Raw genomic sequence first — 26751 nt, forward strand, 5'->3', positions numbered from 1 at the left:
ATTTGAGGCATTATGAGAAAAAACCAATGGTTGCACACCTTTGATTTCGAAACCATCGAGACGTGGTTTCTAGGGTACATTTATATTGGGATCATGGAGGGGATTCAGGTGGTCTACTTTTATAGAGGGAGCCAATTTAATTGTGTTCACAAAACATGAAAAGCTACCGTACTCAGAGCCGAATGTAGAGCTTTGAAATCAGTTGCATCAATCATATGATCAGATGGAAATCTAGGAGATACACAGAAGGTTCGGAGCCTTTCTTTTCATCTTCACCTTTTGCTATTTGTGGCTCCGAGTGTCCTCAATTGGTCTCTTTCACTCAGTCTCGCGCACGGCGGCCGTCGCGCCACACAGTTTATATACAAATAGACGCACTTTCACATACACGAAGACGACGACGTACAGAACGGATTGATGAAAGCAAACGAGAGAAAATGGACGACGACGACCGCCCTTCGAGGGGGTTGTGATCATCATTTCCCGCCTTTTTCTCCCGTGTCAAATATATCAGATTAGAGAAATCAGGAAGAAAAACTGAAATAGTTAGAGAACGCCCCGCCCACTCATTCCCTGTGAAAAAAAAAGAGAGAAAGAAAAGAGAGCCGAAAGAAGGACTGTTTTGTATTTACTCTATATATATATATCGTATAAAAATGTCCTTCTCACTGCCCTTTTTCGGCCGCTCCTGTGGTCGTTTATACTACTCACGAAACAAGAAAAATGAGTGTGTGTTTCATAAGAAACGACCAAAATATCCTGGCACGATGATTAGGAAAAATGGTGGAAAATGTGTTAGTTCGAGATTTCCAGAATTCATATATTGGATTCCAAAACATTTACATCTCTGGTAATCAAACAGATCCAACGAACTGAATGGCTCGAAGGCAATGATTTGAGGAATTAAACTGTTACTGTAGTTACAATAAGTTTAAAAAAAAGAGGATTTCAGAACAGAAAAGTAGGTAATTTCCAGAAACAGTTAGAAGAAATCTGCTTGGTTTATCAAAAAGAAAAGATGCTCCATAAGTTTGAAAAGACGGAGTGTGATGATTCTGATGAGCTTTCCGAAATCTGATTACATGAGAGTTTGTTCAAAAATTTTCACATTATTCAAGAGAGAATGGCTGTTGCAAATCTACAGAGAAAACCTATGAATGATCAAATCGGAAAGTTGTTTTTCTCGTTCCATTACCCGAAGAATAACCAAGAAAGTCGAATTGAGAAGCTGTTGAAACCTTTCTTCGAGCACATCTAGAATGTAGAATAGTTACAATACCGGGAACTAATAAGATGGAGGTTTTTATCTAATTCCTTTGCTCTAGAATCTAGTCTTCTTCTTATTTAGTTTTCTCAGCCCTTTTCCGTTCACAGAGATCCTCAAAAACTGGAATATCTCATTGTTTTTCTGACATGGTGTTTGTTTCTATCGATACGAAAAAGGGATTTTCCACCGTTCCTTGCGTAATTCATCATCGTCTTTTTCGCCTCACAAATCCCCGTTTTTCAACAATCTCGAATCATGTACCGGCTAACATGTTTTCTGATATCTCGTTTCTTTCGAATGGGTGTCTTTTCAATTGATAAGTGATGATTGTCCGCAACTATCACTTTCTTGGAATCAACGAGAAAAGAGACTGAATGAGAGAAAGTACAGATCAGGAAAAAGACAAGACTTGAGTTGCATGTCAGTGGGAAATTAGAAGAAGAGTACAAGTGATAGAAAGAGAAAAAAAGAGAAAGTAGGTCTGTCTGACGTGGCAAGATATGAAAAAGAGATAAGATAAAACGAAGAAAAAGAAGGAGTGCGCGCCCTTGAATAAGCTTCTCATTCGAGAAGACAAATGGCATTTGCCGATTACTCTCGGTTTTCTTGATCCGTTCTTCTATTGTCAAAAAGATACATTAATTGATGGGTGGGGGGGGGGGACAAAGAAGATGGTGATAAGAAGGGAAGGAGGAGTTATTCTGATTTGAGATCAAGAGGAATACTGTCACGAATGTAGGCAACAATTGTCTGATATCTTGCACTACTCTGGATTGTAAAAGACTTGTACTTTTATTCAGCAGTAAGGTACACTCTCACAGGACTCAAATCCGCTTTTCTTTCCACTTTTTCCTTTCAGGAAACTGTATGTACTGCATTAAAAGATCATTATGCATACAAATTTATGAGCCAGAAAAGGATTGGAAATGAAAAAAAACGTTGAATCGAAAAACAAAAAAGAAATACAAATTAGAACATACTCTTATAAAAGTTGAGAGTCCCTAGATTTCATCAAATGACAGTTAGTTATAAGATCAGTTCGAACTCTTTTTGAATTTAAAAATTCTAATAAATAAACAAACTTTTTCTCGTTCAAAGTTGGTTTATGGTAGAAAAAGGGAAATAGAAGAAGAAGAAGAGAGAATTGTGTGGAGGGAGCGGCTCCCGTGGGGTGAAAACATGCGCGACTAGGTGTGTTTGATGCTGTCAAAATAGTATTTGGATTGAAGAGATTGCAGAGGATACTGTACAAATACAACGATCAAGTGAGCTTCTTCTTCTTCTTTTTCAGCCTTTCGTGACAGTTTTAGGGAGGAAAAAGAAGGAGAAGATGCGTCAGAATTGAAGATTCTGGAATTGAAACGGCGAAGGAGGTTAAGGATCCTGAACGGAAAGAGGGTGGAGTTAGAGAGTCAGAGCAACAAAAAACATAAACAGGCTAAAAAAGAGAGTGAAATTGCAAAAAATGCAAACTGCGCATTGTGTTCTTTTTTGTTTTCTTTTGCAGCATGTCAGATGGTAAACAACTCGAGTTATCTCCTCTGCAAATTGGAGTTGACGGAGTGAAACGAACGGAGAAAAGAACATTTTCCAGAGGAAGTATAGACGTCGTTTGGTTACAGAAGGATGTTAAGATTTAGGAATTAGAAATGACAGAATTCTCGGAAATGTTTGGATTGGAAGATTTGAAAAATAGAAAAGAAAAAACAAAAAGAAGAAAAGTGAAAAGTTGGAAAATGATAGGGTTCGAATGAAAAAAAATGTCATAAACTTTTCTGAAATTTGGTTCAAAAACACAAGAAATGAGTGACTTCCACTTATTTTTGTTATAAGAATACTGTAAAGTTGTTTTGAAGAAAGAATCGTTTCAGCTGACGGTGCTTCTAGCTTCTGAAGTTTGGACTATCCCAGTCTGAAGCTATAAAGTTGCATACAAGTTTTTTAACTTGTTTTCAGATGGCAAACACGTAAAAACAAGAATTTTCAGGAATCACATATTGTTGATCTAGTCAAATAATCCGACCTTCTCGAGATTCAATTCCTCTAAAATTCGAACTATTCAATCTGTCCGACGTATTGTTGTTTTTTCAGCACAAGTAATGGAACACATTTCTATATGAAATATGAAAATAATAAAAGAAGAAAAAAGAGGAGATAAATACTAAAAATACAAATTCGAATAACGTATTCTTTTCAAAATATTTCATCCGAAGCAAAATAAAAACTAGATTTTTTTTTTCTAAAAAAGGCTTCTGAAAAGATGTTGTTATATCTCTTTTTGAAGATGTTCGTCTGAGGAAGAAAGCTCCAAAAATAACAACAACAATACAAAAATAAGCGGGTTCATTTCTGCGTACATATTAGGCTGAGTCATAAGTTTCTTTCTTTTTTGAGATGATTTTTGACACGCAATTTCTCGAAGGCTAATAACTCATATAATGAGAAATATAATTGGTTAATACTTATAACTCATTGTGATTCTACCTGTGACTTGACGTCCGCCATCTGCTTAATCTCAGCCGTAGGCAGGTCAAACCACTTGAGGAACCCTTTTTTGGTACGATTCTTCGACTCCATTTTTTTCCTAGAAAATGTAGACGAGAATGTGTGAGCTATTGAGAATTAAAACAAACAAGAACAATTATGTATAAAAAAACAATAAAGATATTTGAACTAAACAACGATGGTTTAATGCGGCTCTTGGAAGAACGGTGAGCATTAGCAATTTAGAGATGTGCGAGTATTTTGATTTTTCTTTAACGCTAGATAAGGAAATCAGTGGAAATGCTTATTATTAAATAGAGTAGCCATTGATGTTTCTAAATTTACTTTGTTTCGGATATTCATACCATTTGTCTTTTTTCGCAAGAAGCCCGAAGTCAATATCATCAAATTCACGTGATTTTTGAGTTTGATGAAGCCTACTGCTCGTACTTTTGAATCAATGTACTAGATCTTTCACACAATTTTAGAACAATGTATCTACTGTTGATTACTAGTAACAAAATAATTCAGACTTGTTTGGGTGCGTTGAAAAAAGACCTAGACTTCACTCAGGTCTACTTCACTAATATTCTCAAAAGTGTGAAAATCTTAACAATCACATCAACCAAGTTTTATCACTTATTCGAATGACTTTGGTATATAGTTTTTTGTTGCATGACTTGCTTATGCTACTGTCTAACTTTTGCAAATAGTTTGATATAAATGCTCTCTCCAATATTTTAGTAATCGACTTAAACCCAGGAGAACATTGTTTTCTCATTCCTGTCGGTCGTCTGATCATAACTTCTTTGTCTTGGAGAGTTTCATCCAAAACTAAATTGCTATAATAAGACAAAGTCTTTCTTTATAAATACCACTTGTTTCCTCATGAAAATCTCAGAATTTTGATATAAATCCGACTAGAATCAAAAACCTTTTCAAAATAGGAATTTGATTGGAGACAGAAAAAACTGTCGTTTTCACGACTGGACTGTATGTGCACTAACTTAAAACATTGTTTGTTAGCCACTGAGAAGTTCATTATAATGCAAAAAAGTTTGGGTCGATAAACAATCACAGTACCTAGAAACCGTGAGTCAAAGTCCAACCCCAAAAAAAGAAAGAAACTTATGACTCAACCTAATATTCTCGTATTGCATTCCAATTTGCCACTCTTCCCGCTTCTTCTTCTTCTATACAACCGACTCCTTGACTTGTTATTATTCAGTTAGGAATGTGTCGTTGGCAGAAGAACCGACTGATTGGGATATTAGGCTTTATTATTTTCATAAATATAACTATTGAAAAAGTGGATGCAAAAGAAAGAAACAAGAAGAAATCAGGGAAATGATGGGGGAATATGAAGAAGAGAAACACAATCAAGTTCAAAACTTTGAGCACAATTTTTTGACCAAAAGAGACCAGAGAAGAAGTGGATTTCTGCGTTGAAGATGAGGAGAATAGATATCATATTTGTTACTTTCGACTGTCTTGATGATATAGTCCGTAATGGTTCCGGTAGCTGCAAGCGCTGGTCTCACTGCCTTCGGAACCATATCAATCCGGCTGCGAACATCGTTCAATAGTCGCTTTGATTCGTTGATTAAATCTCTCGTCACTCCACACGCCTCATCCAACTTCTTTTTCTTATAGAGACTGTCTGGAGTGGCCCCATTTAGAGACATCACATCGACAGGAAGAAGAACTATTCCGCGAGCCAGAAGGGGATGAGTAGCACGGATTATGTTGGCGATAGCATACGCAGCTCCCAGATCTTTTGCAACATCATAAGCCATCGGAAGAACTTTAGTGTCGGCAAATATGCGTGCAAGAGCATCAATTTGGAGGCACAAGAGAGACCCGATTGTGGATTTACCATATTCGCTTAACTGAAAAAAATCAGATGAGAACAAAACACTTTCATGGAATAGCTTACAGCATTAATATCAGGAAATTGGCGATCACCGATAGTTGATTGACGAGTTTCGACTAGTTTCAGAAGCATATTATGATCAGCACGAGAAGCAAAAGAGCAAAGACCGATAGCAACAGGTTGTCTGGGAACGGGTAATGGAGATAGTCCATAGATAGAAGAAATGGCATCCTTCCAGAATTGTAAGCGATACATTGCCGAAGTATCACCTCGTCTTGTATCAACTTTGTCCCGGATTGAAGCCAATTCCACGTTCAACGCATTCAGCTGAAATTATGATATTTCTTACTATTTTGTATTTAGATGCAAACCGCCACGATTTCTGGTTGCGCTTTCTTGTTCATTGTTAATATTGCTAAATAGCTGTCGACATCATGCTTGCGTACCATTTCCAAACAACTTCTGAATGCTTCATCGGCTTGCTTTTTACTGATCTCGAGTACTCGATTACTTTTTGTCATTGATTTAGGAACACTAGAAAAACCTTTATGACATAAGTGAAAGACGTATACAAATTAATTACCGTGCACCCGGAATATTACTAAAGTCTGGCGAGCGACTAGATTGTTTCTTCATATCGTTGGAATTGTGATTGGAATTGTGATTAGGATTATCGGCAAACGGGGAAGATGTGGTGGAGTATTGACGTGGGGCGGTTATTCTTGAGAATCCGAATCTGAAGAGTGAATCGCCTCCGATACTCGACCGCTGTGAGTTCGAGAGGAACCTTGTCGTTGACGTTGTTGCTGCTTCAGTGTGCGTAGCATGGCGAATTCGGGAGACATCGCTTTGGCCCGGTTGTCGAAGGTGATGAATGATGGACAGTTGAGTGCTTCGTCGCATGTTCGGTCGTGATGCTAAATAGAAATGGTTATGCTAGAGATAAAAACAATAAAAACGGTTTAGGTTATCCGATTCAGAGAAAAACTCACTTGATCTTTCTTTATATACTGGAATGGGTTTGCGATGAACGATGTGCCGTAGATCAATGCAACCAGCGAAATCACTGTTTGGGCTACGACGTCAACGGGAAGACTAACGAACGGTTGCTCTGTGAGACGCAGGTAGAAACGATGTTGGGCGGCGGAGTAGGCACAATGAAGCAATGAGAGAGCCGAGACGATTGTGATCAGGCTGCAAGTGGTTATCTTTAGATATCTACGTCTCACTTGATGCTGATTTGCAGATCAACCGAACAGCTGTTGAGTTCCAGAAACCTTTTGATGTTCACTCACCGGTAAATAGTACTCGCCATATCGGGAGATCAATGACCAAATGAGCTTTTGACCGTAACGAAGACCTTGAAAGAAGCCTGAAACATTTTGTTTCAAGATGATGCAACTGAAATGATTATTAGAAAGGTAACTATGCCGGCAAACAACCAGAAGATTTAAAAAAAAAACACAATTGAAAAACGGATATGTACATTTATCAATAGGGCCAAATAGGAAACGCATTTCCACCATCGATTATCACGGGCTACAACTAAACAGGATTGGTGAACAAACAGATGTAATGACAGTGCAAAGAATGTGCTGAAGATTCAGAAATTCTATAAGAATTGAGATTTTTCAAGAAGAATCAGAACTTAAATAGCAGAAAAGTGAATTGAGATTATGAAATCTTTTGGGAAATGGTGGATAAAGATAGTTCAAACTGTTTCGTTTTCTTCGTCGCACTTCACATGCGTGACCAGATTTGAAGAGGATTTAATTATCTTCTCTTTGATCAGTTTCATCTTTTCAGTTGCCAGATGCCTCACTCCGAACTTTTCTTCTAACTTTTCAAACATCCCTTTGGTTGTGTTATTGATAGACTTCTTGAAACCCATCAGAAGAACTTGCTCGTAAACTGAACTCATCCTTCCACAATCAATAGAAACTGTGACACTTCGGAGTACGTCGGTCAAAAGTGCGGGATGATTGAGCTGTTGCTCCTTTAAAAGGCAATAATTAGTACTCAAAATCTGAAAATAATAACTTACCTCTGATGGTTTGTAAACGCATCTTTCGTGAAGTTCGAATAATGAAAGATGTGAAACATTTCTCGTGTACGTGACAAGCTTCTTTGAAACTCTATCATATACACTCTCCTCGATAACTGGAACAACTCGAATATCGGTCATTCGTGATATCCAACGGGGAACTCGCTTTAGAATTGAGCTACCTGAACTAGTATTATGATTTCAGAGATAAATTCAGTTCTACCATACCTTGTTTGATAATCAGCTTCTTGGTAACAATGGTGTTATCCGTAATTTGACGCTCGAGTACATCCTCCGAGAGGATGTGCTTAGCATGTGAGTTAGGATATCTGAAAAGGTCTCTATTCAATTGTTGTTAGAAATAGCGACAAACCTGTCCCAAAAAGCACTGACCACTTCATCAAATGAATATGGGAACGAAGATCGTGGAGAATCCCAAAGCTTCATTCTAAATTTTACTGAAAATTCCAGAAATCAATCGGAAATTACGTGGTTGAATGTGGTTAAAAAGGAGGAAAATGCAAATTGCTCGCATACGCAGGCGTCATAACCGACGACAATGGTGCAAACACCACTCGAAGACCGTAATCTCAGGATTAATTTGGCTACTGAAACCTGTTTCGCAATTGCGCGGAAAATCGCAAATTTTGAACAAAAACCACGAAAAATTGTAATAGAACTGATAAAAAGAACATCTAGTCGGCCACTAAGGTTGTTATCACAAAAATCAATTGTCAGTTGACATAGTTTGCGGTAAACATCTCGCTCTCTCTTTCAACTTCCCGCTAGTGCTCTTCCAAACACAAAGTATCGAATCGAATTGTATTCTTTCAGATGACAATAATATGGCTCACATTACTCCTTTTCATACAATACGTGCATCCGCAAGGTACGCTTCACTTGTTGTTTTCAAATTCAAAAGAGAAATTCGACTAGACAACTCGTAACATTTTTCAGAAGGAGAAGAAATACATATTGATGTTTGGAGAGACCCGAATGATCCAACATCAGAACATCGAACATATCAATCAAAAGACCTTCTCTCCATACCTCCACCTGTACAAAAAGTAAGAATAACTTATTTTAATCAGGTCATCCCCAGATAGTTTCAGCCGGATCAAAGTCTCCGTTTGCTTCTTCGACAACTTCTACAAGACATTCATGTAGATTACCAAATTGAGGGACCTGTTCAAAGGGAAGTCCAGTAAGTTGCTAATTTTTATAAGAGCTGTTACATTTTCTTAATTACAGGATCAAAATTTCTCGTCACAGTATGTCAGTGCTCTCAAAATATTTGAATAATCATGAAGCCGACAATCCAGATGATAGAGAAGCTGTACGATCAGCCCTTTCGAATATTTTCAAGGTTCTGGAAGCAGCACCTGACCCAACGTGGCATGATACGTTTCTCTTCTTACAACCATTCATATTTACTCTCAATATATTCATCCTCCCAGCAGCGGCTGTGGTTGTAATTCGTTCGATTGTTCGTCCGCGAAATTTTTGGATTCTTGTGTTTTCAACTGTTCTCATCATTTCCATGTACACTGGTTACAACAAGAAGTATCAAGAAGCAGAATCACGGAGATTTGCTCAATTCCAAGAGAGCTCACGAGATGCATGTGCACCGGAAGGACTTCTCTCAAGAATGGTCGAGATCGTCGCATCACCTTTCCAATACCGAAAGAAATCGAATTGTTTGAAATATATCGAGGTGAGATACTCAAATCGAACTAGGCACATTCAAAACTACTTTTCAGAGCCAAACTATATCAATTTTCCATGAAATCTCAATTATCGAAGTGTTCTCAGAAACAATATCCAGTGGATTCTTTGCGTTTCTTTCTGCTTCTGCAAAACATTTCAATCATTTCTTCAGGCAATTTTTTGACTTAACAGAAGACACGTTAAACTGAAAATGTTTCAGGGATCTCTACGACGGTGCTCCATTGATCGCCCAAATCGTTATGACATTCTTTCTCATTTTAATGGTTGGAACAGTTCGAACGCCGTTTTTCAGTTATGAACCTATTTGTAAGTTAACATTCTTTTAAATTGTCAATTATTAAATCACGTAATTTCAGGGCTCACATTCTGCAGTTCCAGTATTGGAAAGATTGCTGGTTGGCTGGAAGGTGGCGAAGTGGAGCAGAAACCAGCTATCCAACATCATCAAACAACCAAAGAGGTGAAAAGATTAGAACAGGAGAAAAAGAAAAAGTACGGCGCCGGTGTAACTATTGCTACTAACACTATTATTAACCAGTTTTAGAACTGCAATGATAGAATATCCAAGATCGGAGAAAGAAGACGTCTTGAGTGGAAGCGGAAATGGGAAAGAGAAAAAGAAAGAGAGCGAAGAGTTGATGAAGATGTCAGAAGACTCAGTGGATTCGGATTATACACAGGACGACGACGATCTGATCTTACTAGGAGAATCGAGTGACAGTGAGGATCGTGAGGAAAAAGTCAGAGAAGGTATAAAAGTGAGCTCTTGCTTCAAAAGTTATCATTCTAATCTTTTCAGCTCTCAATAAGACTATCAACACGACATCATTATCAGAGTCAAGCTTCTAAAGATTTTAGTCATTTCGACAGGTCAACCCGACCAATCTGTTATCATTGTTTGTACAATCAATATTTTCATCTATTCTCTTTTCATTTTTAGGTTAACTCGTAGTCTTCTACTAAAAAACTAACACTTTCTTGCATTTCCTGTATATCTTGCCTTCAATCTTCTACCTCTTCGAATAATTATACCGGTCATTTTCTGATTTTCTTTCAATGAATCATCTCGGTTTCTGATTGAGTTCAACAGAGATCAAATTACCTATAAAGAGAGATGTTGACGCATCGTGTTATTTTCAAGAGACTTCTTCCGTTCCCAAGTCATTCTTGTGACGTCTTCTAAAGAAGTTTTCAAAAAAAGCATCGTCATTGTTGTAATCTTTGCTGTCGAATTGCACTGAATTCGTTGAATACAAAGACACAGACAGCGAAAGAAACGAGGCAGAAAGATCATTCAAATCAGAATTGTCTCTTTCTTATATTCTATAGATCGGGTTTGATCATTCAAACACAAACAAAAGGTTTACAGATGTCGACGACACGGTTTTTAGCAACTTCTCTTGTAAATGCCACATCACGTAAGTGCTCAGAATCAAACATCAACATCAACTTATAGCTTTAGAAGTATTTATGAAGTACGCTCGAAACATTATATCTGAAATTGTGTTAAGAATATTATTACTAATTTCTATAAAACTTTTTGTAATTATTAAGATCAAAAGATATGAAATGTATTCATTTAACTTATTTATCAAAACAAAAAGTTCATATTCTATTTTTTTTTCAAATCACCCACTTCTTTACAGGCAGATCACTGTCTCTTATGGTGCGAAGGTCGCGATTCTCTCTCGCACCACAACGTGGTCTTATCAGTATGATCGATAAGCAACAATGCCGGCAGATCACTGACTACTCGGCCAAAGACAGTCGCATCAATTCGAGGAAACTTCGAAAGCACGACGGATCAAACATGGATGGAGCCGCAATTACAGCCGCTGCCCTTAAATCGCAGGTAAGCAGACTTCCAAGTTTTTCATGGAATATTTCAGTAAATTTTTTCATCAAAAGGTGTTCAGCTTTTCAAAAAAAACGAGGTTCTCTGAAATTCATGTACCTTTTTCAATTAAAATTTATTGATGTGAAAAGATAAGTAAACTACAGTAACACACAATTTAAATTTAAGAAAACTGTAACTTCCACGTAGTTTTCCTGCATTTTTCACTTATCATTTCCCTTTCACTTTGTTCTGATTGTCAGAACTATGATCATAATTCACTCTTATCTTTGATGAGTGGTGACATAAAAAAGAAAAAAAGAGAGAAAAATATATCGATTGATGATTTCAGGGCGTCGAATACATGTTTGGAGTCGTTGGATTCCCAGTAATTGAAGTTGGAATGGCTGCTCAGGCTCACGGAATCAAGTACATCGGGTGTAGAAATGAGCAAGCGGTGGGTATCTTGGATGAGAAAATATTTGATATACAGGGGAATATACAGAGAATATATGATCAACACAACGATAGAAAAATAATCTGTACAGGAGGGTAAAAAATACATTTTCAGGCCGCCTATGCCGCTCAAGCAATGGGATATCTTACTGGAAAACCAGTAGCTCTTCTCGTTGTATCTGGTCCAGGAGTTCTTCATGCTATCGGAGGACTTGCCAATGCTACTGTTAACTGCTGGCCAGTCGTCTGTATTGGAGGAACCGCTGATGTTGATCTCGAGAATCGGGGAGCATTCCAAGAGTGGAGCCAACAAGAATCCGTCAGAAACTCATGCAAACACGTCAGCAGACCAACAAGTCTTCATACTATCCCTGCTCATATTGAGAAGGCCGTTCGATGTGCAATGTATGGAAGACCTGGAGCAGTTTATGTTGATCTCCCAGGAAATCTTGTGTTGACAAGCACAGAAGAAGAAATTCAATTCCCAGAAGCTGTCCCACTTCCACCACCAGTTTCAATCCCCCCAATTGCTGAAATTGAGAAGGCAATCAATACATTGAAGAGTGCTAAGAAGCCATTGGTTATTGTTGGAAAAGGAGCTGCTTGGTCTGAGCGTGGAGCTACTCAAGTTCAACAATTTTTGACAAAATCCAAGCTTCCATGGCTTGCTACTCCTGGAGGAAAGGGAGTTGCTTCTGATCTTCATCCAAGATTCATCGGTCAAGCTAGATCATTGGCTCTCAGAGAAGCCGATACAGTCTTCCTGATTGGTGCCCGCTTCAACTGGATTCTTCATTTCGGACTTCCACCACGCTTCCAAAAAGATGTGAAGGTAGTTCAAATTGATATCTGCCCAGAGGAGTTCCATCAAAACGTCAAAACTGAAGTTCCACTCTTGGGAGACATTGGAGAGACTTTGGCTGAAATGACACCAAGACTCGGGGAGTGGGCATATGAGGAATCAACTGAATGGTTCAAGAAACTCAGAGATAATGCCGAGAAAAACAGAAACGCTGTTGAGAAGCTTGTTGATGATCATTCGACTCCACTAAATTACTATGCTGCTTACCAACCAGTGAGTCAAATTTTCATTCAAAAAATAAATAATAAACTAAGTATTTTAGATTCGTGAATTCCTTGCCAACAACGACGTCATCGTGGTTAACGAAGGAGCTAATACAATGGATATTGGACGTACCATGATGCCATCTCGTCTTCCAAAACGTCGTCTTGATGCTGGAACTTTCGGAACTATGGGAGTTGGACAAGGATTCGCATTAGCAGCTGCTCTCTGGGCCAGAGATCACTCTCCAAAAACTAAAGTTCTCGTTGTTCAAGGAGACAGTGCATTCGGTTTCTCTGCTATGGAACTCGAGACGATTGCCAGATACAATCTTCCAGTTGTCACTGTTGTCATCAACAACTCTGGAATCTACCGTGGACTTCTTCCAGAAGATGATAAGGCTATCGAAGGAGACCGTACTCTTGCGCTTCCAGTTCTCTCACTTACTGCTGAATGCCGTTACGAGCAGATGTGTCAAGCATTCGGAGGGGAAGGAACCGTTGTCAGAACTGTGCCAGAAATCAAGGCTGCCCTTGAGAAGGCTTACCAAAAGACTGATGGACCAACTGTAATCAACGCTCTTATCTCAACTGATTCCGAGAGGAAACCACAAGCCGATCATTGGTTGACTCGCTCCAAAATGTAAATAAATTGAATCCTCTTTGTAATATAATTTTCTGCTTGCATTTTTTCCTACAATTTGTCTAATTAATTATTCCGATGTAGCTTTTCTGTGATAAATAGTATTCTTTCTCCTATCCCTGAGTTCTTTATTTAGAGTGTTTGTACAATATAAGGTATAAATACAGATGACCGGAAAATAAAATTACAATCTGAAGAACTTCTTCGATGGGAAGAACTCTCCGATGTTCTCCTCTTTCTCTTCACTTCCACTTCCAGATCCAAATGGAGAACGAGCCGAGCTCTTTACTTCTTTGCTACTTCTCATATCTCTTTCAGAAAGTTCATCAAGCTTCCATCTTCTGAAATCTTCTTGTCGGGAATCGTCCTGAAAATTACTTTTTGAGGAAGTTTGAGAAAATATGTTGACTTACCTTGTAAACCTTCTTCATTTTCTTGCTGCTTCTACTCAAGAAATCTGTCGAAATGATTCTTGCTCTGGGTGCTTCCTCAGGAAGATCAAAGCTTCTGATTGGATCAATTTTAGTTCTCAACTCTTGCATTCTGGCGATTCCTCCATTTTGGCAGATAACCTTTCCGATAAATACAGCAAATACAATCAAGTAAATAGGTAGAAAAAAGGAATTCATATTGAGAACTTTTCACGAGAAATCAGAAAAACGCGAAGAAAAAAGCTGGTTATGTACCGATTCGAAACGACAGTGTAAACCTCGAATACCGGGTTTTTCATGATATATTTTCTCGCTGTAACAGCCTTCGCACGAGATAAGAATCTTGAAAACTTGGCAGACTTTACACTGAAGAACACATCTTTATTAGGGCAAAAGGGTGATGGAGGAACGATAAATTTATTGTTTTCATAGGGAATTAGTTGAAACAAAAACATGATAACTGTGTTGAAATGAAGTTTACTATGATGCATATGATGGGGAGTCAGAATATTGGAAAGTTGAGATGAAAAACGAATGAAATGTAAATTCAAGTTCTAACTGATTCTAATTCATAGTTCTGCTTGTTCAATGAAACTGGTTTTATTCAGGTTTGAATAACTGAACTCTAGTTATGATAAAGCTGAAAAACGTATTTCAAGAAAGGTTTACGATTATCATCCTGAGATGAAAATTCTTTACAAATTGTTTTTTTTTTGGAGATAAACTTTGTTAGAGCGGCATGTTGTTTAAGCGGAAAAGAGCAAAAAATTCAAAATCAACGATTGAGTTTTCAAAGAATAAAATGAACGACATATCAAAATGAAATTTTATTGTTCGGAGTTTTTTCTTGAAAAATATGATTTAAAAAAACAATAAACTAATATTAATTTTATGACTGCAATCCCTCTAAACAATTAATCTCTAAACGCAATTTCTTACTTTTTCTTTAAATATTTTCCATGGAACAGACGACTCACATCTTATGAGCAAGGCTTCTTAATGAAATTCACGGAGACAACAATACTTACTTAGAGGAAATTGTCGAATTGCCCAAGGTATATACCTAGAAGAGTTTCGTGTCTTCTCATCTGTCTGCAACTCAACCGTCCATCTCTGAAGTGTCATCAAAGATCCAATTCAGCCAAGTATTCAGCGAAGTATACAATCCGAAATAGGCTCTAATCATTTCATGTTCTCGTTTATTTCGATCACCGTCTTCATTTCTGCTTACTGTAAAACTAGTGCTCCATCATCAATCTGATCCGAAATACTCCATCTCGAAAAATTATTAAGTTAAGTTTAATCTAGTGACGAGTACTCACTAATATCGTTTCAGACTGAAAATGTGAATTTTTAGTAATCGTCAAGTAGCTTGAAATGTTTTTCTGTAATCATAGCTACAGTAATCCTAGGAAGAACTTCTGGATACAAAGTTCATAATAAATAATATCTTAAAATGACGTAACACATTATGATTCTCTTCTTCTTGATGATTCCCCATGATGATAATCTCTAGATGTCTAGGAGGATTACAGTCAATACAGTATCCCAAGAATGAAGAGGTTTATAATTAGATCTGTGAAGATGGGACGAAAAAGTAATGGAAGCATCCAGGTAAATGATTTATGAGAAACTCGCCATGTTACTGTGGTATTACGGTAGTGTCCCAGAACCTATGGTACTTGCAAACCTGTCTCCGTAACAGGCATCATAAACCACTGAAAATAAATTATTCTCGAATGAAAATGTTTACAAAATCGTATTCTGATTTCACGGATTCTCGATTCATATGAATATAATTGTCCAACAATTACAGCCAACCGGATAATTGATGTCGCCCCACACACTTACCCCCACATATCTATTCAAAACCTTTCTCTATTTTTTCGATCAATGAAACGACTTCTCGATTGAGAAAAACTGACCATGAAACAAACCAAAAAGGCTTTTTGTCCATTTGTTGACCTTGCCCAAAACAAGACAGTGTAACTGAATCAAAACTCTGAATCTCCATGTTTTCAATACTGTTTATTTGTTAGTTTTGATATGAAAAAGAATTTGAAAAGAAGAAGAAAAAAGAAGAAGACCTGGGAGGTGGGGGAAAAAAGACATCGAGACTGACGTCTTCTCACTCTACTTTTTCTTTTTTCATTCAGTCATTTCTTCTTCTTCTTCTTCCTCTCTACAGTACGAATAGTAGTCACTAACCATTTGATAAAAATATAATATGTGACTCACAAAGTTCCGTAAATGATACATCACTTCCGTTGACAACTTTAAATCGTTTGTATATATATGCCATCTCCTCCTATTCTATTTCCAACATCTCCTATTATTTTCAGAATGCGTCAACTCATTCTTGTTGCTCTATTCGTTTCCACTGCTTCCTCTCTTCCATTCATCGGATCTGTCCAATCCGTTCGAGTAACTGGAAAGGTAACTTGTAATGGAGAGCCAGCTGAGAATATCAAGGTGAAGCTCTACGAAAAGGAGATTCGTAAGTTTCTGAAAACATATCCGAGCTTTAAAAAAGCTAACTAATTTACAGTCCTCGACAAACTTCTCGACGAGAAGTCCACTGACCGCCAAGGATCTTTCACTCTTGCTGGAAACAAGAAGGAATTGACCGCTATTGACCCACATGTCAACATCTACCATAAGTGTAACTACAAGGGGGTGAGTTTAGAAAGATATAGTAGAAAGAAAGAAAGATATTTATGGAAGTTCAAAGATTAGATTGATCGGAGGTTCCTGTTCCTATTGAAATAGGCCAAAAGTGATATCATTCGAGACCGATTCTACCGGAAACACTTTATGATTGAAATAGATTAATTGGTTGCAGGTCTGCTACAAGAAGCTGAAGATCAAGATTCCAAAGAGCTTCATCAGCGAAGGAGAAACCGCCGAGAGAACTTTCGACATCGGAGAGCTCAACCTCGCTGGATCATTCTCAGGAGAATCTACTGATTGCCTCAACTAAATTGTTTCTTTTTCTCCAAATTCCTTTCTCTCTTTTTTCAATTTCATCTCTAAACTAAAAATCATCGAATCATTTTGTCACATCCACAATAAACACAGTTTCTTTTCTCTCTTCTTCTCCTTCTTCTTTCGTTCTTTTTTCATTTCAATCATAGATTTGTTGGAACGAAACAAGCAGAGAGTGGGGCGCGCACAGGCATACGTTTGCTGTAAAAGAGGGTCATAAATTCGAAAGGTACTTCGATTTTCTTTTTTCGTCCCTCTCGATTCTCGTATTCAGACACGACAGACGGCCACAGTTTGTTTTTTTTATTTCTCTTCTTTGCGTCTCTCCCCATTTTTCAATCACTCATTGATTTTCAACCATTTTCGATTTGACCCGACACCAACGACATCTGGCACCGTTTGTTCTTATTTCTCCTCATTCGACAAGAAGTATTTTGAAACTTCAAAATGCAGAAGAGAAGTGGTTTGGAGGTAAGCTTATCTTGATATTACTACCGAGAGAATACTCGTGGTTGCACTACTCGCCAAGTCTTTCTTTTCCCCCGCTGCCTCGTTTATAAAGGCCATCAGACTCTCTATGTTGACTGCCTTTGTGGTCGAGCGGCGAGCGTGTTTGCCAGTCGCTCAACTTGATGCGAGTTCGTGACTCGCATGTGGAATCGGTGATGTGATATCCAGTTCTGCTTCTGAATGGTTGTGAGGATTAACTTTCCCCGTCTGAGATCCCATTTTGCAGAAGTTCCTGCGAAGGATTGCTCCACAAGCCATTATCATCTTCATTTTGACTGCATTTATGGTTATCGGAGTGTTTGTGTTCCAGAGTATTGACCCTGTTCTCGCGAAACAATCATTCTATGAAGTCATTTTCTTCGAATTCATTACAATCTCTACAATTGGATACGGTAACCAGTACCCGCAGACGCCATCTTCTCGAATATTCTCCATAATTTTCTCAATTATTGGAATTCCGCTTCTCGTTGTAACTCTCGGAAATTTCGGAAAATATTTGACAAAATTCTATTGGAAAGCACGAGGATGGATTTGTTCGGTGAGCTATGTCCAGAAATATTTAGAGATTTAAATTTTAAATTTCAGGAGAAAACTGATAGAGAACTGGTAAATGATGCCGATATGCCTGGTTATATGATTGGAATTCTCTATCTTTTGACATTTTCAATTGGTTTCCTCTATATTCCACATTCTGGTGAAGCGTACTCAACTGATGATTGTTACTTCAGGTTTGTTAAAAACTACAAATTATTCTCAGAAACAAATTTCAGTTTCATCAGTTTTGCAACTGTTGGATTCGGAGACAAAGTTCCTCAAATTGACACTTTTCTGAAGTTTTGCAAAGTGACGTCTTATCTCATGTGGGGGATGATTGTGAATATCATGCTCATCAGTTACATGACAACATGGTTCAATTATGTAAGCAGGAAATTATCGACATCTTGATAACTCTGGATATGGAGTGTGTTGTATTCTAGATCTAAAACTGATATTTGATGTTTTGCGTTACTGTAGCTACAGTAACCAATGAGTAGTCATTTTGTTTTATAACTTGAATTCTGTAGAGCCATTAATGTTTCAAGATATTTCTTTTGAGAGATCCCATCCTCAATTTTCCAGATTTTCGCCCGTACACCATACCGCGGTCGTGATGTTGAAGTATTGATTGGAGGGCAATGTATTACTGTATCAGAGATTACATCACTTGTTGCCCAACAATTCCATGCTTCTCCTCATGATGTCCGTTCGATTCTTCATGATATTGATGAAATGATGAATAATTTGCAAGCCAAGGAGACATCTGATGATGATAGTTCGGAAGCTCTTGTTCAGTAATTTCTCTTTTTTTTTCTTCCTTTCAAATCCAAACTGTTCACACCTTGTTGATAGCAGAGAGATCTTCAGAATCCTTTGAATTCATTCCCGTGATCCCAATCTTCAATACCGAATTCTAGCCATATTCTTGTTCCCTGTAATTAGATTCTTCATCAATCTCCCAGTTGTTTTTTCTTCTTTTGTCTTAAATTTTAAATTCACGCCAAAGCAGTATACGTGTTCATTTGTAACGTATTGTCCGGTGGAATGAAATCAGTTTACACGTCAATCGGTCAAACAAAAGAGAGAATTGCCATCGAAATCTTTGATATCAGATTTCAATTAGACATATCAATTGGTCATTTCTCCCTTCTTCTTCAAAAAACAAATGACGAGCCAAGAAACAAGAGCAACATGGTCCTCAAGAGAACATACACAACCAATGCGTAAGTTTTTCAGAACGAGAATTTCAGAATTCAGATGAACCAATTCAGAATCGACTGGGTCGATGTATACTCGTCATCATTCAACATTATCTACTCCACGACATACTGGAACACAGCCAAGAAACTCGTATATGCCAACCAGAAGCACTCCACATCAGACGTCTACTCACTATCCACGCAAGAGGACTGAAGTAGAGTTTAAGAGATTTAGAAAGAAAAAAAAACTTCTGAATTCAGGCGAAGCGCTACGTCATCGAAGACTTTCGTCAAGCATTCGAACGGAAGGGAATGGATTTGGATACAACTAAAAAGTTGGGTCGTGGAAAATACAGTAAGGTGTACAAAGCTGTGGATAAAAACAACAACCGACTTGTCAGTTAATTTTGAGAGCTTATGAATTTCAGACACTCTTTTTCAGGTAGCCGTCAAAGCGATCGATGTGTTGGAATTGACTTCTGATGTCAAAAACAAATTTTTGCCACGTGAGATCAGTTGCTGGCGTAAACTAAAGAATCAGTTTCTCGTGGGTCTTCACGCCCAATACGAAGCACAAAATATGATCTTTTTGACGATGGAATATGGGAGTCAAGGAGATTTGGTGAGTGAGAAGGATACTGTAGTTTTAGTGGAGTACTAATGAGAAGAGTGTAGGATTTAAACGGACCAAGCGTTTTCTTTTTCCATATTCATTATATCCTTAATTTGAAATTGCTAATTTTAAGCTCTTGATGGTTCAAAACATCTGTATGAATCAGATTGAGACGTAGATTGTTTCAGTTTATAACTCATCTCATTTTCCTAACCACTTTCTCCACCATTCATACAGTATCTTTAAGTTGCGTTACGTCCAAGACAAAGGAGGAATCCAAGAACGCAAGGCAGGTCTATTCATGTCTCAATTGATGCGTGGATTGCAATACATGCACTCGGTAATCTCAATTCTCTCACATCTCAATTCTCGCTCTTTCTTTCCAGAAACAAATCGCTCATCGTGACATCAAACTCGAAAATATTATTCTTTTTGACAACTGCGTCAAGTTGTCTGATTTTGGATTCGTTCGTCAAGTTGAACAAAACACAATGTCACTGACTTTCTGTGGTTCCAAATCCTACTCGGCACCTGAATTGCTTCGTGGAATCGGTTACAATCCGTTCCTCTCAGATGTCTGGTCACTCGGAGTTGTTGGATTCGTGATGGTGACTAATCGGATGCCATTTGATGAGAAGAAACCGAATAACGTGATTGTCGAATTGCAAAGGACTCGTCAATACGTGATACCTCAAACTGTTCATCTCACTGTTTCGTGCATTTCATCATTCGAAGCAATGATGACATTTGATGCAAAAGAACGACCATCGTCAAATGAATGTCTTGCTCTGCCATGGATCATTCCACATATTGAAATGGTTGATCGCCGTTCTGGGTAACTTGAGTTTCAGAACTTCTCCGAATGAAATATTTCCAGATAACTCAAATAAAAACATGGAAATAGAATACGGAAAGATGCAAATAAACTGATTGTGAATGATTCTCTGCTACACTTCCAATTTTATAAATGTTCCAACCTGATATTTATTCATTTTTGTTTTTATAACAGTCTATTAGCAGAATTCAGTAACTGTAGAAACAAGTAGCTCTCTTTCAACATCGCACTAATAGCATATGCTCTAGTAGTCATCAAAAACCAGCCTCCTTCGAAATGATTCATAACTTTTCGAAACAGAGGGGGGCTCCCATTGACATAAAAATCCTAATCGAATTATCAGGTGTATATATTGTGAGGCATTCCCCCGCATTCTATCATTCTTTATCGATGTTTCTCCTTTTGTTGGTCGTCGCGGCCGTTTGTTCGGCTGACAATTCACTGGTGAGTTTTCAGATTCGATAGCTTCCTATCACTGTTTTTCCAGTATGATCTAACTGCATGCTCATATACGAACTGCCATTCAATGCTCACCACTGCTCAATGTCCCTCTGAATTCTATCTTGTCAAATGGGAGAAATGTGGATTCTTGAAGAAGCATGAGTTATGTTGCCGAATGTCGAATAGTACTGTAAGGATTTTAAGATGACTCTGATTTCATTATAGTTTTTAATTTGAGGCTGCGGATAAGTGTCGCTGGGGTCCATGTCATGCTTCCATTGAGAACAACTTTTGTTCCAAAAACGAGTTTGTCAGCGAAGAAAAGAAATGTTCGTTGCTCCAAAAGCAAGAAAGATGCTGTAAACAAGAGTTGATTTCTTGAGAATATGAGACTGTTGTTGATAAATGATGTTGTAATTCAACTCGTTGGTTATTTTATTTCAATTTAAATACAAATGCAATATTTCCACAAGAGGAGCAAATTACCGAAATGGGACACGTTGACTAGTCGGCATAGGATAAAGATTTTGAATTGTGAGAAGAGATTCGTGTTGTGCGTGGGGGACGATTATGCTGTCGGAAGTTGGAAAAGAAAAAGGGAACCCATATTGAAAAAGGGAAAAGGAAAACAATGAAAAAGCGGCAAGGAAAATGTGTTGTCTCGGAAGAAATCAATGATATATGTATTATGCTTTGGCTCGCCATTCTTCGGGAACTGGACCGACGTCAACATAAAGATGGTAGTATAGAGGACGTGTTGTGACCTGGAGATGGAATCAAGATATAACGTATCGAATAGAAAAATGAAATTACCTTCCGAATGCTCCACTTATCGGTTTCGTTCAATCCGTCGTATGCGACACGATTTGCACTATTGCCGAGTAGTTTGTAACTAAAAATTACAACAATCTTTTCAGAATATCGAGCTCACTGAAAAAAACAAACAAAAAATTCAGAAAACTTACATGAGCTTTGGGGCTGTTCGTTTCCTTTTCACATGCTTCAACATGGAATACCTGCCCGTTTCAGGATTCGGTCTTTCAATTGTGTAGTTCAGAGATAGAATTCGTTGTCCCATATCGTCATCTTCGCCTCCCCAAGCCCAAAACTGGTTCGAATAGCCGTTAACTGCTCTATAATCGGCCATCGAGACTGCTAACACTCCACCCACAATCTCCTTGTACCAAAGTTGGTATCCAAGATTACTGACGAAGGCACCAAGATGTCGTGGACCAGGAGGGCATGAATATGGATTTCGATCGTCTTGTGGGAACATATCTACATCATGGAAAACAACACAATCGACTCCGAGACTTTCAGCAAAAATAAAAGCTGCGTTCATTATTCTTCCTTTGTTGAACAAGTCATTTCCGTACTAGAAAATAATGTTTTTAAATGAGAATAATGATGTAACACTTACTTGTTCGGTCACAATGAATCGAAAATCCAGTCGTTGCCTCTGCAGAATTGGAATCAAAAAGTCAATAAGCCGAGTTAGATGTGTTTGACGATCTCGATATGGAATGATAACTGCGATTTTATCCCGAGCCTGACAATCGTTTGGTTTCCATGATCCACCTGGACCAATTTCAGGATGAACAGCGTGTACTTCTCCTTCTTGAAGATTTTGTATGAGAAGTGTTGCCTGTGGTAGGGCTCCTTGAAGATCAGGAATTCTTTCAACAATTGGACATGAGCCATCTTCTTGAGCACTGAGATTAACAATTTAATAAATTAGTTGATTTTGAACAAAAATAAACAAACATTTTGACTGGTGGTTTTGGTTTTGTGACTGCATCTTCCATATTCAAAAATGTGAGTGTTTGACGAGCAATCTCTAGTTCTACTGGATCCTTGATTTCGTGATCCCTTTCAGCTACTCCAACGTTTTTAGACTGCTGTATTACATTCACAGAGCGGACTTGCTCTTCAGTTGCTGCTATTCTGGAAACTATTACGTGTTCAGTAAAATGATATTATAACTTTCAACGAACCTTCTTTCATCGTTTAATGTTGAGTTTCTGAGTAACATTACATATATAAGTGTGGAGGCGACAACGAATATTATGAGTCTTTTTGGAGAAAAACTCCGTATTATGCAGTGTGAGGTTCTCATTTTAAGTAGGTTTTGCCAGCTGATCAACGCATTTGTACTCTGAAATTTAAGCTTTGAACAATAATAGAAGCAATTATCTGAAAATAGGTGTTCGGAGTGAAAGTTATAAGTGACAGAATGAAAGAAAAGTGGACGAATGCGTGGCTGAGAAACATATATTCATAACAACAGCTGGGGTTTGTCCTGTTTCTTCTTTTTTGTTGTAAGAGAAGCAACGGGAATTGTTTGGAGAAGTTAGAGAGTGTGTGAAACCTAGGAGACCCCGAAAATTTCACTTTTTCACTATGGCGCACAACTGGTGCGGGCTGGCGCAATCTGAGTTGAGCTTGACACATTTCTTGTTTTTTTCAGCATTAATTTTAATATTTGCCTATTTAAAACTCCAAATAAGCTGAAATTTCATTTCTCCTTATTGGAAAAATTCAGTATTTTCGTCTGATTATTTTGATTACCTAAACAAGGTCGTTATGTACAAATTTTTCAGAGGTAAACATGGAAGTTAACCCGGTGTCCACTGAAATGGAGTTAGACAACAAACCTACCTGTGAAACTGTTCCCGGTCTGCCACAAAAGAAACATTATAGGTGACTCATGAGTTCTCGATTGTTTACCATCATTTTCTGCTCTTTTCAGACAACGCGCTCATTCCAACCCTCACTCGGATCATGACATTGAATATCCATTAACCCCAGATCAGTGAGTCGAGTACAAATTCATCTTCCTCACTGTTCCGTCATTTCAGTATGGATTGGTCTAAACAGTATGGCGAGTTTGCTACTGGAAGGCGAGTAGAGTTTGCTGATATTGGATGTGGTTACGGTGGTCTTCTAATGAGATTGTCTCCGAAATTCCCTGATACTCTGATGATCGGAATGGAGATTCGAGTCAAGGTGTCTGACTACGTGAACGAGAAGATTCAAGCTCTCCGAAAACACCATGCAGAAGTTGGTCATTATAGAAACATTGCTGTTCTCCGGTCAAATGCAATGAAATACATGCCAAATTACTTCCACAAAAGTCAACTTTCCAAAATGTTCTTCCTCTTCCCTGATCCACATTTCAAAAACAAGAAGCACAAATGGAGAATCATCACTCCAACATTGGTTTCCGAGTACGCATATGTGCTTCGTGAAGGAGGCAAGTAGCGAACAATACTTCTCTCAATCGTCCTTGATCGTACCAGTGATCACAAGTTACTAGTGCAGGCTAGGCAACTTTCAGTGATAAGAACCGCATATCAACGGCCAAAAATGTGTCTCTGTATTCCTATTTCTCGCTATCTCACTGTCTTTATCAACCCACCGCGTGGTCATAGTTTGCGCCATTTCGTCACCGATTCTTTTCGCTAACTTTCCATAAATCTTGATTAATTTTTCAATCTCTGAACGCGCAATACGTCTCCGAATCTATTCTAATTTGCACGTATACTTCTATCATCTTTTTCCTAGACGATAGTATTGAAACAGTTGGCGATACGTTCCACGTGGGTCAAAATAAAAAGAGCAAAAGTGATCAATGCCGAGAAAAAAAAACCAGCTCTCTTCTTCATCTCTCCTATCTCTTCTCTTTTCTTATGAACACTGGGTGCACGCTCAAACTTCCAGGCGGTAGATTGCGGGCATTTGTTTGTTCAGTGATCCATAGTCGTTCCATAAGTTTCATTGGTTTTCAGGGCTAATTTACACTATCACCGATGTCAAAGATTTACACGAATGGATGGTCAAGCATCTCAGTGAGCACCCACTATTCGAACGTCTGACTGATGATGAAATGAATGCTGATCCAGTTGTGGAAATGCTCTACGACAGTACTGAAGAAGGACAAAAAGTGACTCGTAATGAAGGAGAAAAGTGGCCAGCCGTCTTTAGACGACTTCCTAACCCTGCTTTGTAATCCCTTTGCCTCTTCTTTCTTCCAACATTCATCAATTTTTCACGAGATTCTCCCCTCTCAAGAGGTTGTTATTTAAATATCTATTTTGTTGATTTTGTCGTTCTTGTTTCTGTTCAATGAATTCTATCTACGGATTATACTTTTAAAATTTTATGCATTCCTTAATGAGTTCATAAACTCCTATTACTTTTTCATCGAATTTGAAATGACGGTTTTTCAATTTTTTCTTTCAGATAGTTTTCAGCACTGGGCAAAAATGGGTGGTGGTGGAGAAGATGAGTATGAATCACTACCGACACATAGTATCCCGGTTAGTTGGTAAAATGAATGATGCTACATTTTTACCGTTTTAAATATTGTTGAATAGTAGAGGATCAATCTCTGAAATACGTTTTTAATCACCGTGTCAGCTTCAGGTTCATCTGGCGGCCGGAGCACTGGCAGGAGCTGTGGAGCATTGTGTCATGTTCCCGTTTGATTCAGTCAAAACAAGAATGCAGTCGCTGTGTCCGTGCCCTGAAACGAAATGTCCAACTCCAGTGCACTCGTTAATGAGTATCGTCAAACGAGAAGGATGGCTTCGACCGTTGCGAGGCGTCAACGCCGTCGCCGCGGGATCTATGCCAGCACATGCTCTCTATTTCACAGTTTATGAAAAGATGAAATCATTTCTAACCGGAAATACTGCTGGACACGAGCATACGTTGGCTTATGGAGCTTCTGGAGTTGTTGCAACACTTATTCACGATGCAATTATGAATCCAGCTGAAGTTGTTAAACAGAGAATGCAGATGGCTTATTCACCATATGGATCATCGTTGGAATGTGCAAGATGTGTCTACAATCGAGAAGGAATCGCCGCATTCTATAGAAGTTACACAACACAATTGGCAATGAATGTTCCATTCCAAGCTATTCACTTCATGGGTTACGAATTCTGGCAGCAGGTGCTCAATCCTGAGCATAAGTACGACCCAAAATCTCATTTAATTGCGGGAGGACTTGCCGGAGGACTAGCTGCTGCTGTTACGACACCAATGGATTGTGTTAAAACTGTACTGAATACTCAACAAGCAGCAGAAGCGGATCCATCAAATCGGAGGATTTTCTTACAAGTGAGTTATCATAGAAGAGGTTTTAGCATAACTTGAAAGGATGAGTTACAGGCAAGATATCGTTATCGTGGAATCTCTGATGCAGTGCGGACAATTTATTCTCAAAGAGGAATTTCTGGATTCTCGTGTGGATTGCAAGCTAGGGTTATATTCCAGGTAATGCTGTGTCAACATACTACGGAAACCAGTAATCATTTTTCTTTCTCAGGTGCCTGCTACTGCTCTCTCCTGGTCCGTTTACGAGCTTTTCAAATTCATGTTATCTTTCGAAGGAGGTCATTCAAGCTGATAATCATAACTTTAATCGTTTTTTTCCTCATATCGTCTCATCTTTACTTTTCCAATGTTTGTCTCTCATAGGTTAGGACCAGTAAATAGTAATCATTAGTTTCTTGTTGTTTTTTCTGGTTTCTTTTTTTAAATGTTACCTTTTCTCTGTTAACATCACATGTGAAACCCGTGCCTTCTCACCAATATTTTTCTTCGATAGTTTTTTTTTCAAATTACTGTTCCGTTGTTGTGAAAGCCGGATGGTTTTATCGTATCCTATGGCTTCTTTGTCTGCCAACCTATGCGTGCATTTCTAGGCGAAACGTGGAAAAGTGTTCATAATAATCGTATTCTCTCTCAAATGCCCGATTCAATGAATAAAATACATTTTTAAAATGTGCAGTTTGTATTCTGT

The 26751-nt window shown here is 38.2% G+C and overlaps 13 protein-coding genes across 13 annotated transcripts; 8 read left to right on the forward strand and 5 right to left on the reverse strand.

Annotated features, from left to right (window-relative positions):
• Nucleotides 1-5136: 5136 nt before the first annotated feature.
• Nucleotides 5137-6260, reverse strand: GCK72_005328 (uncharacterized protein; the record flags this gene model as incomplete). Its single annotated transcript, XM_003117349.2, has 4 exons — nt 5137-5640; nt 5688-5951; nt 5996-6158; nt 6208-6260. 4 exons carry the CDS (start codon nt 6258-6260, stop codon nt 5137-5139), a joined length of 984 nt encoding a protein of 327 aa, XP_003117397.2.
• An 80-nt stretch (nt 6261-6340) lies between these two features.
• GCK72_005329 (uncharacterized protein) lies at nt 6341-6939 on the reverse strand (the record flags this gene model as incomplete). The annotated part of the gene is made up of 3 exons (XM_053725133.1): nt 6341-6541; nt 6617-6818; nt 6920-6939. 3 exons carry the CDS (start codon nt 6937-6939, stop codon nt 6341-6343), a joined length of 423 nt encoding a protein of 140 aa, XP_053589327.1.
• Nucleotides 6940-7335: 396 nt separating this feature from the next.
• On the reverse strand, nt 7336-8115 carry GCK72_005330 (uncharacterized protein; the record flags this gene model as incomplete). Its single annotated transcript, XM_003116813.2, has 4 exons — nt 7336-7620; nt 7669-7850; nt 7897-7997; nt 8042-8115. The coding sequence occupies 4 exons, from the start codon at nt 8113-8115 to the stop codon at nt 7336-7338; spliced, it is 642 nt and encodes a 213-aa protein (XP_003116861.2).
• A 387-nt stretch (nt 8116-8502) lies between these two features.
• Nucleotides 8503-10245, forward strand: GCK72_005331 (uncharacterized protein; the record flags this gene model as incomplete). The annotated part of the gene is made up of 9 exons (XM_053725134.1): nt 8503-8557; nt 8626-8735; nt 8781-8872; nt 8920-9382; nt 9429-9505; nt 9596-9702; nt 9753-9888; nt 9941-10146; nt 10196-10245. The coding sequence occupies 9 exons, from the start codon at nt 8503-8505 to the stop codon at nt 10243-10245; spliced, it is 1296 nt and encodes a 431-aa protein (XP_053589328.1).
• Nucleotides 10246-10765: 520 nt separating this feature from the next.
• GCK72_005332 (uncharacterized protein) lies at nt 10766-13395 on the forward strand (the record flags this gene model as incomplete). The annotated part of the gene is made up of 5 exons (XM_003116815.2): nt 10766-10814; nt 11043-11248; nt 11583-11687; nt 11802-12761; nt 12811-13395. The coding sequence occupies 5 exons, from the start codon at nt 10766-10768 to the stop codon at nt 13393-13395; spliced, it is 1905 nt and encodes a 634-aa protein (XP_003116863.2).
• Nucleotides 13396-13575: 180 nt separating this feature from the next.
• Nucleotides 13576-14020, reverse strand: GCK72_005333 (uncharacterized protein; the record flags this gene model as incomplete). Its single annotated transcript, XM_003116710.2, has 2 exons — nt 13576-13758; nt 13805-14020. The coding sequence occupies 2 exons, from the start codon at nt 14018-14020 to the stop codon at nt 13576-13578; spliced, it is 399 nt and encodes a 132-aa protein (XP_003116758.2).
• A 2145-nt stretch (nt 14021-16165) lies between these two features.
• On the forward strand, nt 16166-16802 carry GCK72_005334 (uncharacterized protein; the record flags this gene model as incomplete). The annotated part of the gene is made up of 3 exons (XM_003117170.2): nt 16166-16319; nt 16371-16498; nt 16665-16802. 3 exons carry the CDS (start codon nt 16166-16168, stop codon nt 16800-16802), a joined length of 420 nt encoding a protein of 139 aa, XP_003117218.1.
• Nucleotides 16803-17600: 798 nt separating this feature from the next.
• On the forward strand, nt 17601-18652 carry GCK72_005335 (uncharacterized protein; the record flags this gene model as incomplete). Its single annotated transcript, XM_053725135.1, has 4 exons — nt 17601-17855; nt 17903-18045; nt 18088-18235; nt 18437-18652. The coding sequence occupies 4 exons, from the start codon at nt 17601-17603 to the stop codon at nt 18650-18652; spliced, it is 762 nt and encodes a 253-aa protein (XP_053589329.1).
• Nucleotides 18653-19019: 367 nt separating this feature from the next.
• GCK72_005336 (uncharacterized protein) lies at nt 19020-20505 on the forward strand (the record flags this gene model as incomplete). Its single annotated transcript, XM_003116953.2, has 6 exons — nt 19020-19077; nt 19126-19268; nt 19315-19449; nt 19496-19675; nt 19914-20006; nt 20053-20505. The coding sequence occupies 6 exons, from the start codon at nt 19020-19022 to the stop codon at nt 20503-20505; spliced, it is 1062 nt and encodes a 353-aa protein (XP_003117001.2).
• A 386-nt stretch (nt 20506-20891) lies between these two features.
• On the forward strand, nt 20892-21324 carry GCK72_005337 (uncharacterized protein; the record flags this gene model as incomplete). The annotated part of the gene is made up of 3 exons (XM_053725136.1): nt 20892-20945; nt 20989-21132; nt 21181-21324. 3 exons carry the CDS (start codon nt 20892-20894, stop codon nt 21322-21324), a joined length of 342 nt encoding a protein of 113 aa, XP_053589330.1.
• Nucleotides 21325-21628: 304 nt separating this feature from the next.
• Nucleotides 21629-22974, reverse strand: GCK72_005338 (uncharacterized protein; the record flags this gene model as incomplete). The annotated part of the gene is made up of 6 exons (XM_003116991.2): nt 21629-21706; nt 21756-21834; nt 21908-22317; nt 22363-22654; nt 22707-22886; nt 22937-22974. 6 exons carry the CDS (start codon nt 22972-22974, stop codon nt 21629-21631), a joined length of 1077 nt encoding a protein of 358 aa, XP_003117039.2.
• A 576-nt stretch (nt 22975-23550) lies between these two features.
• Nucleotides 23551-24951, forward strand: GCK72_005339 (uncharacterized protein; the record flags this gene model as incomplete). Its single annotated transcript, XM_003116937.2, has 4 exons — nt 23551-23642; nt 23692-23754; nt 23801-24195; nt 24731-24951. 4 exons carry the CDS (start codon nt 23551-23553, stop codon nt 24949-24951), a joined length of 771 nt encoding a protein of 256 aa, XP_003116985.1.
• Nucleotides 24952-25207: 256 nt separating this feature from the next.
• Nucleotides 25208-26355, forward strand: GCK72_005340 (uncharacterized protein; the record flags this gene model as incomplete). Its single annotated transcript, XM_053725137.1, has 4 exons — nt 25208-25261; nt 25368-26066; nt 26118-26222; nt 26275-26355. The coding sequence occupies 4 exons, from the start codon at nt 25208-25210 to the stop codon at nt 26353-26355; spliced, it is 939 nt and encodes a 312-aa protein (XP_053589331.1).
• Between the last annotated feature and the right edge of the window lie 396 nt (nt 26356-26751).

Source organism: Caenorhabditis remanei, chromosome II (genome assembly GCF_010183535.1).
Source record: "Caenorhabditis remanei strain PX506 chromosome II, whole genome shotgun sequence".
In the NCBI taxonomy this organism is placed as follows: domain Eukaryota; kingdom Metazoa; phylum Nematoda; class Chromadorea; order Rhabditida; family Rhabditidae; genus Caenorhabditis; species Caenorhabditis remanei.